Source organism: Prionailurus viverrinus, chromosome F1 (genome assembly GCF_022837055.1).
Source record: "Prionailurus viverrinus isolate Anna chromosome F1, UM_Priviv_1.0, whole genome shotgun sequence".
NCBI lineage: Eukaryota > Metazoa > Chordata > Mammalia > Carnivora > Felidae > Prionailurus > Prionailurus viverrinus.
This window is the reverse complement of record NC_062577.1, coordinates 9987635-10003619: the sequence shown is the minus strand read 5'-3', so window position 1 is coordinate 10003619 and position 15985 is coordinate 9987635. Positions and strand designations below refer to the sequence as shown.

The 15985-nt window shown below is 33.8% G+C and overlaps 1 protein-coding gene across 4 annotated transcripts in view; it reads left to right on the top strand.

Annotated features, from left to right (window-relative positions):
* Nucleotides 1-15985, top strand: part of KIFAP3 (kinesin associated protein 3) — a 169698-nt gene that overhangs the window by 137641 nt on the left and 16072 nt on the right. For all 4 annotated transcript variants that reach the window (XM_047840887.1, XM_047840889.1, XM_047840890.1 and 1 more), the window contains one exon: nt 1492-1591. In XM_047840887.1, coding sequence (XP_047696843.1) covers nt 1492-1591 — 100 coding nt within the window. The remainder of the gene's footprint in view (nt 1-1491; nt 1592-15985) is intronic.

The following is a 15985-nucleotide window of genomic DNA, read 5'->3' as shown; positions in this document are numbered from 1 at the left end:
GTGTTATTTAATTGCATCTTAAGTGTTTGTCTTACATTTCACTTAATCTAAAATTCTTAAAAACAGAAACTGCAATTTTTTGTATTTCCCACAGAACCTAGTAAAGTGTTTTATGCAACTGGTAGGTGTAAAATGATCATCTGGTGACTAAACAATTTTGCTTACTATGTGCCAGGTTTATAAACAATGTTGTGAGTGTGACCTGGCCAATATTTATCTATAGGTCACTTAACAACCCAGAATACTTTCAGAAAAGGAAACTTTAAAAAGCCTGAGCCCTTTTCAGATAATTATTAAAAAGCCATATACTGAAATATATTTGTTCTATGCCTATGATAGTCCTGACGCCATCACTTAGAACTTTTTTCCTCAAATTCTTTTCTTATTCTTAACTTATTCATCATTCTATCAATAGTACGTTATCTTATTGCTTAGACTGGAGCAAATAAGAAAGTAGTATCACTCTAAAATCAACAAGAAGTAATAACAAAGACTTAGATATAGGAAAAGAAGCACTTTATAAGCAAAGAAAAAACTCAAAAACTAAAAACTAAAAAACTACTAAAACTAATGAATGAGTACAGTAAGGTTGTAGACACAAGATCATTATACAAAAAACAATTGTACTTCTTTTTTTTAAAAAAAGGTTTATCTTGGGGCGCCTGGGTGGCGCAGTCGGTTAAGCGTCCGACTTCAGCCAGGTCACGATCTCGCGGTCCGTGAGTTCGAGCCCCACATCAGGCTCTGGGCTGATGGCTCAGAGCCTGGAGCCTGTTTCCGATTCTGTGTCTCCCTCTCTCTCTGCCCCTCCCCCGTTCATGCTCTGTCTCTCTCTGTCCCAAAAATAAATAAAAAAACGTTGAAAAAAAATTTTTTAAATAAAAATAAAAAAAGGTTTATCTTGAGAGGGGGAGGGGAAGGGCAGAGAGAGAGGGAGAAAGAGAGAATCCCAAGCAGGCTCCACACTGCCAGTGCAGAGCCCGATGCAGGGCTCGAACTTGATCACTAATGCTGAGATCATTACCTGAGCCAAAATCAAGAACTTAACCAAAATCAAGAGCTTAACTGACCAAGCCACCCTGGTACCCCTGACACCAGGCTATTTAATGTCTCCTTGTCTGTATTCATTTTGTTTCTCTTAGCCTGGACCATCCTTACTGTCCATACTACCTTACCTCACCCCTTATCTTTTTTCTTTTTTCTCCAAAAACTATTAAGTCCCTTGAAGACAGAGATTGTCTTATCTATCTCCGTGCTAGTATTGTACTACCACATAGTAAATGCTCAAGAAATGTTCAGTTGTGCTGCGTTGTGAGCACTTAAGTGTATATGGTCTTTTGCTCATATTTCCAGCGAGAGCAGCATGTCGTGCTAACATTTCTCTTTCCAGATTAAACATATAGGTTATTTTCTTCTGTTGCTTGATAGAATAGTTTCCTTCTTATTCCCTACAAATATGTTTCACTGGTTACCAATTTTCCTTCTTTCTAGATGGATTAATTGCCTCTGAAGGAGCCATAAGTCCAGATTTCTTCAATGATTATCACCTTCAAAATGGAGATGTAGTTGGGCAGCACTCATTTCCTGGCAGGTAAATAGTCATCCACGAAAAATCTAATATATGGTGCTTCCCTTGTTTTTGAAAGGCTAGAAATCTCTTCACTCCCCATTTCTCTATCTTTTTTCATTAAAGAGGAAAAAGTCCTCAATATTTTCAAGAACATGCTTGTTTTATTTTGAATTAACTTATGAAGTCACATATTTTATATTTAAAAAATGGAGATGGCAGATCTGAAAATAAAAATGCTTCATCACTTTGGAAAATACAGGCTGTCCATTGAAATACTTTTGCCAAATTAATGAACTCGGATTGTTTCCCTAAGTTCTCCCCAAAGCCAGTAAAATACAAGAACACGATTCATGTATTTTAATAATTATTCAAACATCACTTCAAAAGCTGATTAAAGACTCTTCTTCCCTGCATGGCATTCAAGTAAAATATTTAAGAAATATATGGCATGCCAGTGTTGTTTTACAATTATAATAAAGATTTCCCTGGCAAATATCCTACTTCATTACTGGTATCATAGATTTTTCAGATGTTATCAGAAAGTAGGTACATTATTTTCTCCTTCCTATCATTCCTAGAGATGCAATAGTTTGTTGAAATTTCACATTACACTGGTTTGATGAATGTTTGGGGTCTTGTTTAAATTATTGATTTAATTTCCTCTTCTAAAATTCTACTTTTCATTAATATCAATTATTTTCTCTTTGAAGGATGTGTTTAATGTATTTTTTTACGTGAAAGAATGCAGTTGTGACCAATATGTTATGATTTTTAATGATCACGTATAGTAAGCCATTTTAATCAAATAATTATTACTGCAAGCAATATTGATCATCTGTGTGTAATCTATTTTATGAATATTCATCATATTTACTTTAACCTGCACAGCAATGTTTTAAAGCAAGTATTATTATAGCCATTTTACAATTGAAGAAATCAAGGCTCTAATATTTTAGCTTAAATGACCAACTATCACAGGTAGGGTGGCAGAGGAAAAATTTGAACTCCAGTCTATATGTCTCAAAGCTTATATTCTTTCTGGTAGAACATGATGCCTAATTTGGAAGAAAACACAGCATACTATAGTGACTTTTAAGTGTGTGTGTGTGTGTGTGTGTGTGTGTGTGTGTGTGTGTGTGTGTTTTTAACCACAACTCATATTAAGCAATACATTTTATATTGCAACTTAGTGTACACATACAGATTTGTTTATATATGTGTGTGTATATATATACATATATATACACATATATTAATATATACACACACATACATATATATATTTGTTTATATACGTATATATACCTATGCCTGTAAGTAAGACAAAAATTTTTACTGATAGTAAGAAGGAATTCTGTTTTATCCTATTCTATTTCATTTGTCAAATGCAGATTGCAACCAACTATGTGATTTCACAGCTCATTGATGGTTGTGACCCAAAGTTTAAAAGCATGGTGGAAAAACATAGGAGTATTACATGAAATGTGATATAACATTGTATACAGTTCAGTATTCTGTAGTGGATTTTAAATAAATAATATCACTTCAGAAATAGTTTCATTGGTGACTGGATTGTCATGGTAGGAAACTCCTTGCCTTAGGACATAAAAGTTAAACATATTTAAACATCAGAAAGCATACGGCTTTTGATTGCTTCTGAGGTTTCTGTCTATATTAGCTATAATTATTTCAATAGAGGCTCTGTTTAATCATTGTAACTACTATACTCGATCACGTGACAATTCACTGTAAAAATGTTTTCTGAAACATAATTGGAAAAGGAAGAAATTATTTGGGTATATAATCCTAATTATTTATATTGAAGATTTTTGCCGATAGCATCACAAGATTAATTATGCTGGCATATTTGTTTCACTGTGGCACATATGTGTTTCACTATTTTGTTCACTATGAACAAAAACATTATTTTGGTATCTCCTGCAGATATTGCCAGTCTAAAGAAAGCAGACTGATATTACTCATACATTACTTATTTCAGAAAGACTTGCTTTCATTTTTTTTACATAATTATATGATTAAGAACCTGAACACTTTTCATTAAAATTGAGCAGTCAAAACAGTGAACTTTCTGTGCTCAATTCAGCAAAATCTCTCATTTCTGGTTTTCAAAAATGGTCATTTTATAAAACAATGAAAATTTCTTGAGAGATGGTGGTACGCAGTGAATAAATTATACCCTGTTCAAAGATTTCAGGATTTTATTCCTCAATTCTGTTAGTAACTTTTTTAAAACATGACTTCAGGGAATCCTCTTACCTTTGTACCTTCAGTTCCTTTTCAAGGGCAAAAATATTTAAGTAGCTTCTTTTACATCATAAAAGACACAACACAGTAATGTTGGCTTAAAGGATTAGCTAACAAAACTTACTGTAGACTCTTTTTTCAAATCAAAAGAGTGAACTACTTATTTATTATAATCATTTTGACTTGAGAATTGTTTGACCTGTAAAAAGAACTTCTCCTGAGAAAGTTAAGTCTTTCATCTCTTGTCTTTTGTAATTTTTTAGGCCTTAAATCACATAACTGTATCATTTTCTCTTTTTATTTCCAGAAGAAATAATTTACACTGAATTTCCTCAGTTTTTTAATAGGTAATAGATCAAATAAAAAGGGACTCAGTTGTATCAGCAGAGATACAGAGAAAGTATACAATATAGCCAAATACCCATAGTTGCTTTTTATTTTATTGACCTGCTCTGGAATCATTTACTTTGTTTTATTCAATCATTTTTGGTTGGTTAGGATTCTATCTTAATAGGATTCGTAGGCTCTTCTTTGATAGTAACAAACCATGCATCTTAACTCTGGCTTACTTTTTAATTCTACAGAGATTTAAGTATTTTAAAGTGCTACATAATTATTCACATATTTTGGCATAATTTTGCTGCATAATGTCCCAGATGTGAAATTTTAAACTAACGGCTACTTTCAGCTTCTGATATCCAATAGGTAAATTTAAAGCCTATTAGATCAAATAACATTGACTTACAATACTACTTTTGAAACTTTTTACTTTAACAAAATAGGAATATTTTAAACAAAATAGGAATTTTTTTTAAAAAATGTTAACAGAAGCTATTGGACTCTTGTTCTTCATCACCATTGGAAAGATTCTTGAGAATATGCAGACTTAATGGGCAACATGAAGAATTTGGGTTAACTATGAAAGTGTAATGTCTTGATTGATTTCTGAATGAGAGGAAACGTTACCTATTGGGGGGGGGGTCCCTTTAAATCAGGGAAGTTGTCCAGATGACTTACAAATTCTTTCCCTGTTGTTCTTTATCACATGTGTTTGATAAATAAGCACTGTCAAGTTACCTGGAAGAAGAATTGTTTTTTAAGTTTATTTATTTTGAGAGAGAGAGAGAGAGAGCAGGAGAAGGGCAGGGAGAGAGGGAGAGAGAGAATCCCAAGCAGGCTTCATGCTGTCAGCGCAGAGTCCTGTGTGGGGCTTGAACTCACAAACCGTGAGATCATGACCTGAGCCGAAATCAAGAGTTGGATGTTTACCCAACTGAGCCACCCAGACACCCCTGGAAGAAGAATTTTTTTACAGTTAATATAAAAAAATGTGAATTTTTATCTTTATTATTGTTTTTAATGGTTTGAGAACATGAAGCAAAAGCATACTCTTCAACCAGTATTCGTGGCTTCTCAGTCTTTGTGGTTTTATATGTTTGTTTCAGTGGGTTCAGGTAAAGTACATGATCCCAAGTTCCTGAAAGACAAAGAATACGTTTCTAATTTGTATGATGCAAAGTTTTTATTTTTTAATTGTTCAAAGAAAAATTCTTCCCTTTATTCCTAAAGTGACAAAGTTTAGTAATAGGACAAATCTGTTAAAATGGGGACACTGAGCCAGATTTAGAAAATCGTTTAAACCATTTAAATCGGTATTTTTCTTAAAATCCAAGTCAGGAGGTCCTTCTTAACCTGAATGCCTACATTTTTGTAATATAGCAAGGCAGTTTAATTGGAAACAGTGAAAATTGTTAAACTCATCTATCCTGTTCTACAGGGGAGACTGAATGTTTGATAAAATAGATACTGGCAGTTGGACAGCAAATCCTGGGTTTTAGACATGTGTCACTATCAGTTTGAACCTTTTGGCGCCAGAATTTCCCAACACTTGGAGGTGATGCAAAATACATTAGGGCTCTCAGGTTAGCTATAGAGTTGCCAATCCCAGAGGGTTAGATGTAAATCTTCCCCCCAAACACATCTGAACTGGTGTTAGAAAGTAAAGTGGAACTTGCTATTGAAGCTAATTAAAAATAATAGGAGTAGGACTAGCTTTTTCCCCCCTTCTATACAATATATCCGTACCATATTTTTGGACCGTTTTTTTTTATTATAACTCTTACTTTTCAAGACTAACAAGAACCTCATGTTGAGTATTTTTAAACTGCTTCCAGCTTTTACAAATCAGGTTTTGTTGCAGTAAAAATGGTCCATTTTTCTTTTATAGGAATCCAATTTTCATAAACTGGAAAAAAAATTGCAGAGACTGCTTAGGTTTCCTTGGGGCTTTGAAAAATATTTTTCAGGCCTGGAGTTCTTCTTTGTGGTTGGCACACTGATGTCATTGACTGACCATTTCACTGGAGTCAAAGCTATTATCTGAGCATCTGATTCTCACACTTTCATTTTCTGTACATATTTTATGTAGCCTGCCTCTTTTTCTCCCCTTCTTAGCATACTTTGACATTAACTTTCTGTTCATTATATGTATTATATATTATACATACACATTTTTTTATTCTGTTCTAATTTATTTTTTCAAACATTAAATCACAGTTGGAATGGCAGTTGCACTTTAAAATCCTCCTGAATAGAACTGACAAATTATTTTCTCAATATATAAAAAAAGATCTTTTATCCACGGTTTTAAATGTATAACTTTTTCCTGAGACAAGGACTCTACATGTGAAAATTAGGCTAATTTCTTTAGTTCTAAGGCCAGTATGCTCAGCCATTCAGCCAGTTTTTTCATTTGAAAAGAGTAACCTCAAAATGACATGTTCTCAATCTAAAAGGCATTGTGTGGTGTTCACAGAACTACATATTACGCTTAGAACTGAATATCATGAGATTATTTCAAAGCAGTTATTCAAAGGAGAAATCAAATTATTGTCTTTGTTACAACCCTTCACTTGGCTAGTCAGGAAGTTCTTTTCTATTGAGAGGAATGTAAATATGCCTATAAAAATTGATATCAATTTTGAATGATAACCCAAACTCTTCCATTCTAATAAAGTTTTAGTGATCTTCATTATTGAGTAAGTAGTATAGAAAGTATATGGAAGGATCAAAAGAAAATGAAAAGAACCTCCTAGAAGTAGTTCCTTTGATAGACATTGAGACCATCCATTTGTTCAGCAGTATTTTAGGAACTAAATGAATTGGTATATACTTACGAAATCTTTTAAAGATAATCATTAACTAAAATACTGCTTTATTTAGTGTGTTATTAAATTTTTATCAAAAATTATTATAGCTTGGGGCACCTGGGTGGCTCAGTTGATTGAGTTTCCAACTTCCACTCAGGTTGTGATCTCACAGTTCGTGAGTTCTAGCCCTGCATCGGGCTCTGTGCTGACAGCTCAGAGCCTGGAGACTGCTTCGGATTGTGTGTGTGTGTGTGTGTGTGTGTGTTGTGTCTTTCTCTCTCTCTCTCTCTCTCTCTCTCTCTCAAAAATAAATAAGCATTAAAAATGAACTTTAAAAAAATTATTATAGATTATTATTTATAGATTTCTTTTCCTATCAATTTTGCCCAGAGGAGAACTTTTATGAGAAGCCTTTAAAAAAACTCCTGACTTTAGTAATTTTTTCCAGATATGGTGGTTACAAAATAAAGCAACCAAATTCCATTTTCACCTATCAATTGCCAAAATTTTTTTAATACTAATTCTCACACATAGAAGCAAAGAAGTACTCTGATACACCTCTGTGGGAATTTAAATGGATAAAACCTTTGTGGAATGCATTTGGTAATCAAGAACAAGATCCTTACATTGTTCACTTCCTTTAGCTCTGTGATTTCATTTCTAACAATTTATCCTTAATGAATCAATAAAAAATAAACACTAGATAAATGAACTGTTAAAAAAAATAAGTGATTGGGGTGCCTGGGGGGCTGTCAGTTAAGCATCTGACTTTGTCTCAGGTCAGGATCAATCTCGTGGTTTGTGGGTTCGAGCCCTGTGTCAGGCTCTGTGGTGTCAGCTCAGAGCCTGGAGCCTGCTTCAGATTCTGTGTCCCCCTCTCTTTCTCTCTCTCTCTCTCTCTCTCTCTCTCTCTCTCTCTCTCTCTCTCAAAAGTAAATAAACATTAAAAAAAATTCTTTTAAAGTGAGTGTGTGTCAAAGAAAATAAATACACTGAGTTTAGTGAGTGTAGTGTACACCTATCTAATTGTGGAGTGAATGTTATTTTTAGCAGCTGCTTTTGTGTCACATGATATTATCCATATATTAGATTATATTACTCCAGGGTTCTGATTTAAGAGCATAAATATGAAGGGGGCGCCTGGGTGGCTGTCGGTTAAGCGTCCGACTTCCGCTCAGGTCATGGTCTCATAGATTGTGGGTTTGAGCCCCGCATCGGGCTCTGTGCTGATGGCTCGGAGCCTGGAGCCTGCGTCAGATTCTCTGTCTCCCTCTCTCTCTGCCCCTCTCCTGTTCGTGCTCTGTTTCTCTCTCTCTCAAAAACAAACAAACATTAAAAATTTTTTAAAAAGCATAAAGGTCAAAATAGGTAAAAGCAGATCCATTTAGCAATAGATAATCACTTTACATTAAATTCTCCACTTTTTAAAGAATTGACCACAGAGAACTTTTCATTTGGTTTTTCCTTATAGAAAATTCTGTTTAAAAAAAATGTTATTTACCTATAATGTTTTGGTAGCAAAGAAGTGAGTATACTACTGCCACATCTATGATTTCTAGCAGTGAAAGTTGACGGTATTTTTGGAGTATTTGGTCGTTCTATTTATATTCAGTTGCATGTATAAAACATGACAATAGACTCACTGATTTAATCTTAATATGTAAACATATTTTCATTTTAAGACAAGCCTATTATTAAAGAATGTATAACATTAAAAAACAAAAACTTACTAAATGCTTTGTATATACAAGGCACTATTATACCTTTTATCGACTCTGTTCTTGGCATACACATTTGTATAGGTCCCTAATATTTGTTCTTAGCTGTATCTAGTTTGAGATATTTGCAAGAGTTGCTTCTCAGTTTAAATGCAATTATGTTAAATCATAATTAAAACAGTTAGAGGAGAACTTCTTTATAGAAGCCAGTGGGGTTGGGTAACAGACAATATTCTATTTAGTTTTGAAAGTTGCTCTGTTTCAGGGTGTATTATTTGGTCTAAAAATATCTAGATCTGTGCAAATTTTTATTATAATTGTATTAAGTTACCCAAATAGCATTGTTTTTAATATATGTAAGCATGTATTTCAAGATTGGTAATCAGTGCTATACCTAGTCATTTTAAGTTCTTCCTCCTTTCACCAATATTAACCAAACAGAAATGTATGGTAAAATTTCTTAAACCATTTATAAGAAATAACACTATGTGACAGGTAAAATTATATCTAAGGTAATGAAATTTTACTCTTAAGCTTGTGGAATGGTGAAAACAGGAGAACACAAGATGCAATAGCTGTGTAACACAGTTCTGATGGGAACGTTAAGTCAATGCAAATAAGTGACTTTTACACTATGAGACTCGGGCTGTAACATAATTTGTATTACACTAAATTGCACTTTTCTTTTTAAATACATAGCCATTCTGCCAGTATATTTTTTTATTTCAGGAGGTGACATGTCTTAGGAGCCTTCTAAAAGTTTCAAGGAAAAATGTTTAAGGCTTTTTTTTTTTTTTTTGGTCTAAATCAGAGTGTACAAAAAATAGTAACTTGCACTTATGTATATATCATCATGTATTTCATTTGATCATCGATAGTGTGTGTAGTAGATAAGGGAAAGGGTAGTCCTGTCTCTATTTTAACAAAAGTAGAAATGAAGGCTTAGAGATTTTTAAGGGAGTAGTCCAAAATAGTGAAGCCTTTACTATTATACCAGTATGGCCTCCAAAAGGCAGGCAGATTTATTAGTCTAACAGTGAACTGTGCTTTATAGTATCTTAGAGTAAATGTTATTAAAATTCAGAGTAAGATATGTAGTTTCTGCTGTGCGGCACAACATTGTTTACCTACTTTGCTTTCATATATTTCACATAGTTTGTTGCAAACTGATGCTTCAGATTGCTTGGAGGCAAGTTGCTAAAAATGTATGAACACATTAAGTAATTAATTACTTAAGTAAGTAATTAACAGTGAACTAATAAGTAATTTAACTACTGTTAAATTCTCTTAAGTACTTCTTAGTTCATTAAGTTCTCCACAGAATAAAGAAAAATAAAAACAAAACAAAATAAAAGTTCTCCACAGAATCCAATCACATAAAAAATGAGGATGAAATGAGCAAAATAATCTGTCTCTAAGGGTTAATATCTCGTGCAAATCATTTATTTAGCTAATTAATGTACATGTTTATATACATGATGCTGTTGTTTTGTACCTATATATGAATCCTCATATGTTGGTCTTAATTGTCTTATTTGTTTAGACATTGAGACAACAGTCTTCCTAGCCTTAAACAAAGGCTTATTCTGCTGCTGGGACACTAATGATTTGCATTTCCCAAGGAGAATTGAATTAGGTTTTATTAGTAAATTGGGCCTATAACTTTTAAGGCCAGATTTTTATTAGATTATCACACATCAGCATTAGCAAATTGTAAACTTTACTGAAATATAGAAATACAAGCCAAAATTCAAGGCTTAGAATCCTGGAAACTTGGGAAGATGTTTTATCCTAGAGAAATTATACTCCTGACTTGTAAAAATATTTTAAGTGATTTACTTTCCTTTGGAAATTTAGAAGCAAGAGAAGAAGTTGGCAACAAAACTGCTCTCGTTAAGTTTGTGGTAATTTTCAGTCTGGTGATCTGAGCAATACGTGTTAGCTGTATATAAGGCCCAAAGATGCTCCAAATGAAAACGAAATTTACTGTCACTTTATTAGGACTTTTATTTAGAAGAAATGCAGCATAACTGAGTCTATAAATAAAAAAAGTAATCGGACTACGACTGGATCCTATAAAAATGTTAACACATCAATTATGGTGTAGCTTTGTACTAGAAGAAATGACATGGAAGTTAATCCAGTCGTGGCCGGGAAGTTAATTATATCACCACCTTTTAAGAAGGATTATCTAGTGCTAAAGTTTATACATTTTCATATGTATTAATTGTATTTCTTTGACTATACAAATATATAAAAATTAGTTGTAAATTTAAATGTAAAGAAAATAGGAAGTCCATAAGCAAAAATGACTGCTTTTGTGACATGTTTGACCTGTGAACAATGCACTTATTAAAAAAAAAAAAAAAAAAAAGTGTTTTTTTTTTTTTAAGGGAATAGGATGTAAATTGCCATTATAAAGCCTTGCTTATTGACATTCTAATGAGAATAACAAAACCGTAAGCAATTTGTTTGATAAACACAACCACTCCCTCCAAAAAAATAAGAGAGGAAAACACATCATGTCTTTTATTTCCTGTAAATGTGGATTTGGTGATATTGAGTTTACTCCTCAACTCAGAGATACTCTCTAATTTAAAATTGATTTATTGTAACCCATCTGTGTTTTGATTGATTTAACCATGTGATTTAAGTATTTATGAACAATTGTTAAAAAAATTCCTTAGGTTAGAAATGTTAAACCAAATATTTTTATTTGTTTTAAAAAACATGAAATCTAGAGCCTATAGGTTTTTAAACATAATATTAATTAATTCCCATATTTTCCATATTGCCCATAGTCCTTCCAGATGTGCTGTTACAAATAGCTCACCCCTCAGATATGAGCCATATGGGTTCTGTAAACTGATTTGCACTTATTTTGAATAGGAATTGTATAGATTGCAGATGAATTATTAAACTATATTTATAATTGCCAAATAAATCTAAGAGCAAAATATTAAACTGTAGTAAACGAGAAAAGAATGTGCAAATGAAGACCTGCCTGCTTTAATAAGTTGAGTGGGTTACCTTCTCAATTTCAACCAAAAGAAAAGAGTTGCCTTTTTTTTTTTTTTTTTGGTTATTGTGTTTAAAAAAAAAAAAAAGTCTATAAAACTGCTTACAGAAGTATCTAAGACAAAAACAAGGAAATATAATGTTCTAAACTCAGCCGGTCCAAACCACTTGAGCTGCTATGACAGCTCATAAAACTGAGAGTAGTTTTTAACTGGGCTCTGTTTTACATTGCCAAAGTGAATTTTCCTTGCAGGAAGTAGCCAGAGGGTTTATTTAGTTTCCAGTCCATGGCTTTGATCTTTCTGTACTGTCACATCTCGGGTTACATAGCCCTTTTTCACTGCAGTAAATCTGCAACAGTTAATGAGAATAAAATTTCCTCCTTCTTACTGATCGCATGCTGTTAAATGCCAAACCACAGCCAACTGCATATTTGCAAAATTTTAGCTACAATGTATGAAAACAGTGCAATCAATTTAATCTTGTTGTCTTTGTAATTCATTTTATTGGGCTTTCTTCCTTTTTAAGTGACCTACTTTATCAAGTAAGTGGTTCCAAAGCCAAACCTGGGAGGAAGATTTAGAATGTTTAATAAACTGAGAGGAGAAAGGTGTGTGTGTGTTGGGGAGGAGGGGTGAAGCGGTGAGTGCACGTGGATCTGTACCACCGTTGAGATTCAAACTGGGTCTACTTTAATGCTTTCGAAAGACCAAGCCTCTTTTTCTCCTCAAATAACAAGCTGGTTTATTATTACTTTGATTATGTTGTATATTCCATTTCAACATAAATTTGTACCTAATGAGTTTATTTAATAGGTTAGAACATTGTTTTTCACTTTTGATTGCATACATTTCTTTTGAGTCTATAGTATTTAATGGAATTTAAAGGATTTCAAAAACTTTGATCCCTACATTATAAGAGCTGTCCTTAAAGTAAAAATAACATTGCTGAACCATCTCATCAAATGGGTCCTTACACATACTGGTGATATATAAATATCTGTTGAATGAACCAATGGAAATTAAAAATCACATAAAGCAAGCTGAATTTCATACATTATTAAATACATATATCTTCATACTGAAGTACAAGAAAATCTTACATTTTTTATTTTTCATTTTTGGCTACAGTGAAATCTCTCAGTTGAGGCATTATTTGATTCAGTTAATCTATGTTAAATTTATTTCACTCACACCTTTAATCTTCGGTCTTGTTTTGTAGTTGGCAACTGGAACTTATAGCTCAAGAAATTCACACTTAGAGGCCATTTTAGATGATAGCCACTGATATATGTACTTTATTAATATTATGTATTTATATAGATCATATATATATATATATTATAAAATTAAATATAAAAGAAAGCTGGTTTTAGTTCCTCATCATTGAAGTCACAGGACTTCTGCTTTCACAGGACAAGGTATTTCTAGTCTCAAAAATCAAAATGTTGGGATAAATCAATAGTGTGTAACATCCATTCATTGATTTACATAACTCTCAAAAAAACAATGACTAAAAATGTATTGAAACTCAGAATATTTCTAAATTGGAGGCAGTAAAGTCACATCTCCCGATAAAACCGAGAGAGGACCCACTTTTGGGACAGTACCAGTTGTTAGATACCACAGTCAGAAAGGAGGGTTGGAGGGGCGCCTGGGTGGCTCAGTCGGGTGAGCATCCAACTTTGGCTCAGGTCATGATCTCACAGCTCGTGAGCCCGAGCCCCGCGTCAGGCTCTGTGCTGACAGCTCAGAGCCTGGAGCCTGCTTCAGGGTCTGTGCCTCCCTTTCTCTCTGCCCCAACCCACTTGCATTCTGTCTCTGTCTCTCTCAAAAATGAATAAACATTAAAAAAGAATTAAAAAAAAAAAAGGTGTGTTGGAAAGGAGTGGTTTGAAAATTTTAAGAGAGGTGCCTTACTGCCCAAGGCCTTTTTCAGCAGGTGTTAAATAAATGTTGAACTTTAAAATTTTAGTTCTCTTAGAATTATTATGTTTTCAAATAAGCCTATCTAGGTGTACTTTCACTGTAACATCATAGTTTGCATGTGAAAAAAATGAGGCTAAAACAAAATTTTAGACTCTATCTGTGGGGAAGACTGTTCTATAGTTTCTTTGTTTTTCTACAACTTTAATTCTGTATCAGACCATTAGTCCGTAAGCCCCCCAAAATTCTGGATTTGAAAGTCCACAGAAAATTTCTGCACAAAATAAACATTTTTTTTTTCAGTTTTTGTTGTTCTTTTAAAAAAATTAAAACCTAGGGACGCCTGAGTGGCTGAATCCATTAAAGCGTCCGACTCTTGATTCAGGCTCAGGTCATGATCTCGTGATTGATTCCTCGGTTTGAGCCCTGCATTGAGCTCTGTGTTGACAGTGTAGAACCTGCTTGGGATTCTCTCTCTCCTCCCCTATCTCTCTGTTCCTCCCCCACTGATGCTTTCTCTCTCAAAATAAATAAATAAACTTAACAAAAAAAATTTTTAATAAAATAAAAATCTTAAAGTGAAGCTGCCCACAAAAGTTTGTTTCTGGAACATGAATAGTCAAGTCCAGTTTTAAATGAAATTACTGGAAAGGAATAGAAACAATGCAGGCTTCAATACCATATAGACTTCATCTTTATTCTAATTGTATTGTTTGGAAAGTTATTTTCTAAAATGATTTTGCATCTGTCTGCAGTCAGATATGTTGATTAATAATTATGATATGTATTGAAATGTATTTGCTGAGTGCCAGGCAATATGCCAGTTGCTGTTTATTACATTCCTTATCTAATTTAATCTTAACAGCTCAGGGAAGAAGACATTATTATTAAGGAAACCAACGCTTATCAGGTTAAGCAACTTGCCACAGGTAATCATTCCACCACCTAATCTCTTCTCTTACTTTTACCCATCTTTCTCTCTTCCCTTCTGCTAGAATGAAAGAAATGTCCTTTTTTTTCAAAGTCCAGTCAGTTCATTTTGCTCCAAATTCCATCCCTTCTTGCCTTCTCAAGGACTTCTCATTATTTCCATCATTTTTCATGACTTTTCATCATTATTTTCCCTTCCTCTGGATCATTCCTGTCAGCTTACAAACATAATCTGGAATCCCCCTCGTTAAATTCTCTTGGGCCCCACAGCACACTTCAACTACTGCTCATGTCTCACTTCTCTTCATAGAATACTCCTCAAAAGACTCCCATGTACTCTTCAGTTTCTCCAGTCTAGTCAGAATCATCGGTAATCTTCATGTTGCCAAATCCAGTGGACCTTTCTCATCTTTAACCCAGCAGCATTCGGCACAGATGTCCGGGCCCTGCTTTTTGAATCTCCCTTCTTTCATCTCAAAATACCCCATTTTTCTGATTTTCCTCTAAACACTTCTCCATTCCTTCCCAGTGTTCTGTGCTGTATATTCCTCCTCCCTTTCCCTTTAAACACTGGTTACTTCAGGGCTTCGGCCCTGTTCTCTAACAACACCCTTTTGGAGGGCCCTCTCTTCTACCTACATCCACTACCTAAAGGATTTCATCCAGATTCCATGGCCTTAAATACGATCTTAGCTTAAATATTTATCTGAGACCTTTCCTCTGAGCACCCACCATTCCTGTCACTGTTTGACATACCCAATTGAATGTTTATTAAGATGATCAAACATAAGTTTTGATTTCCTCCATGCAAATAGGTCCCTCCCCTAATCTTCATCTCAGTGAGTGTCACCATCATTCAGTAGGTCAAGGCATAGACTTGGGAGTCTTTCCTGATTCCTCCCTTTTCCTCATATATTCCTTCCTCAGAGAGTCTTTTTCCGACAAAACTGTCAAAAGTAGCACCTTCTCCCCGATCCTGTCCTTACTGTCGGTTTTAGCACCCTAATCATCTATTTGTTGTTCCCTTGTTCATCTCCCTCCTTCCACAAGAATGTCGTCTCCAGAAGACCAAGAACTTAGACTTTCTTATTCAAAGTAGCATCTACAGTGCCTGGCATTCACTAGCTTCTCAGTACATATTTGTTTAATAAATGAGTTATAAGGGTCAGAGCCATTAGTTTAAACACATATATGTCTTGCTCCATTTCCCATGCTGTATTTTACTTTCAGTGTTGTTTTGTTACAGTGTCTTAGTTTTATATTTAATCTTTACTTTTTCAGTATTCTTTCAAATGTGCAACGTATTAAATATGCAATCAAAATATATTATGTGCTTGTATTATAAAATTTGGGATAGGAACCCATGCTATATGGGAAAATTCTATATAGGATAAAAAACTGTCTTCTGAA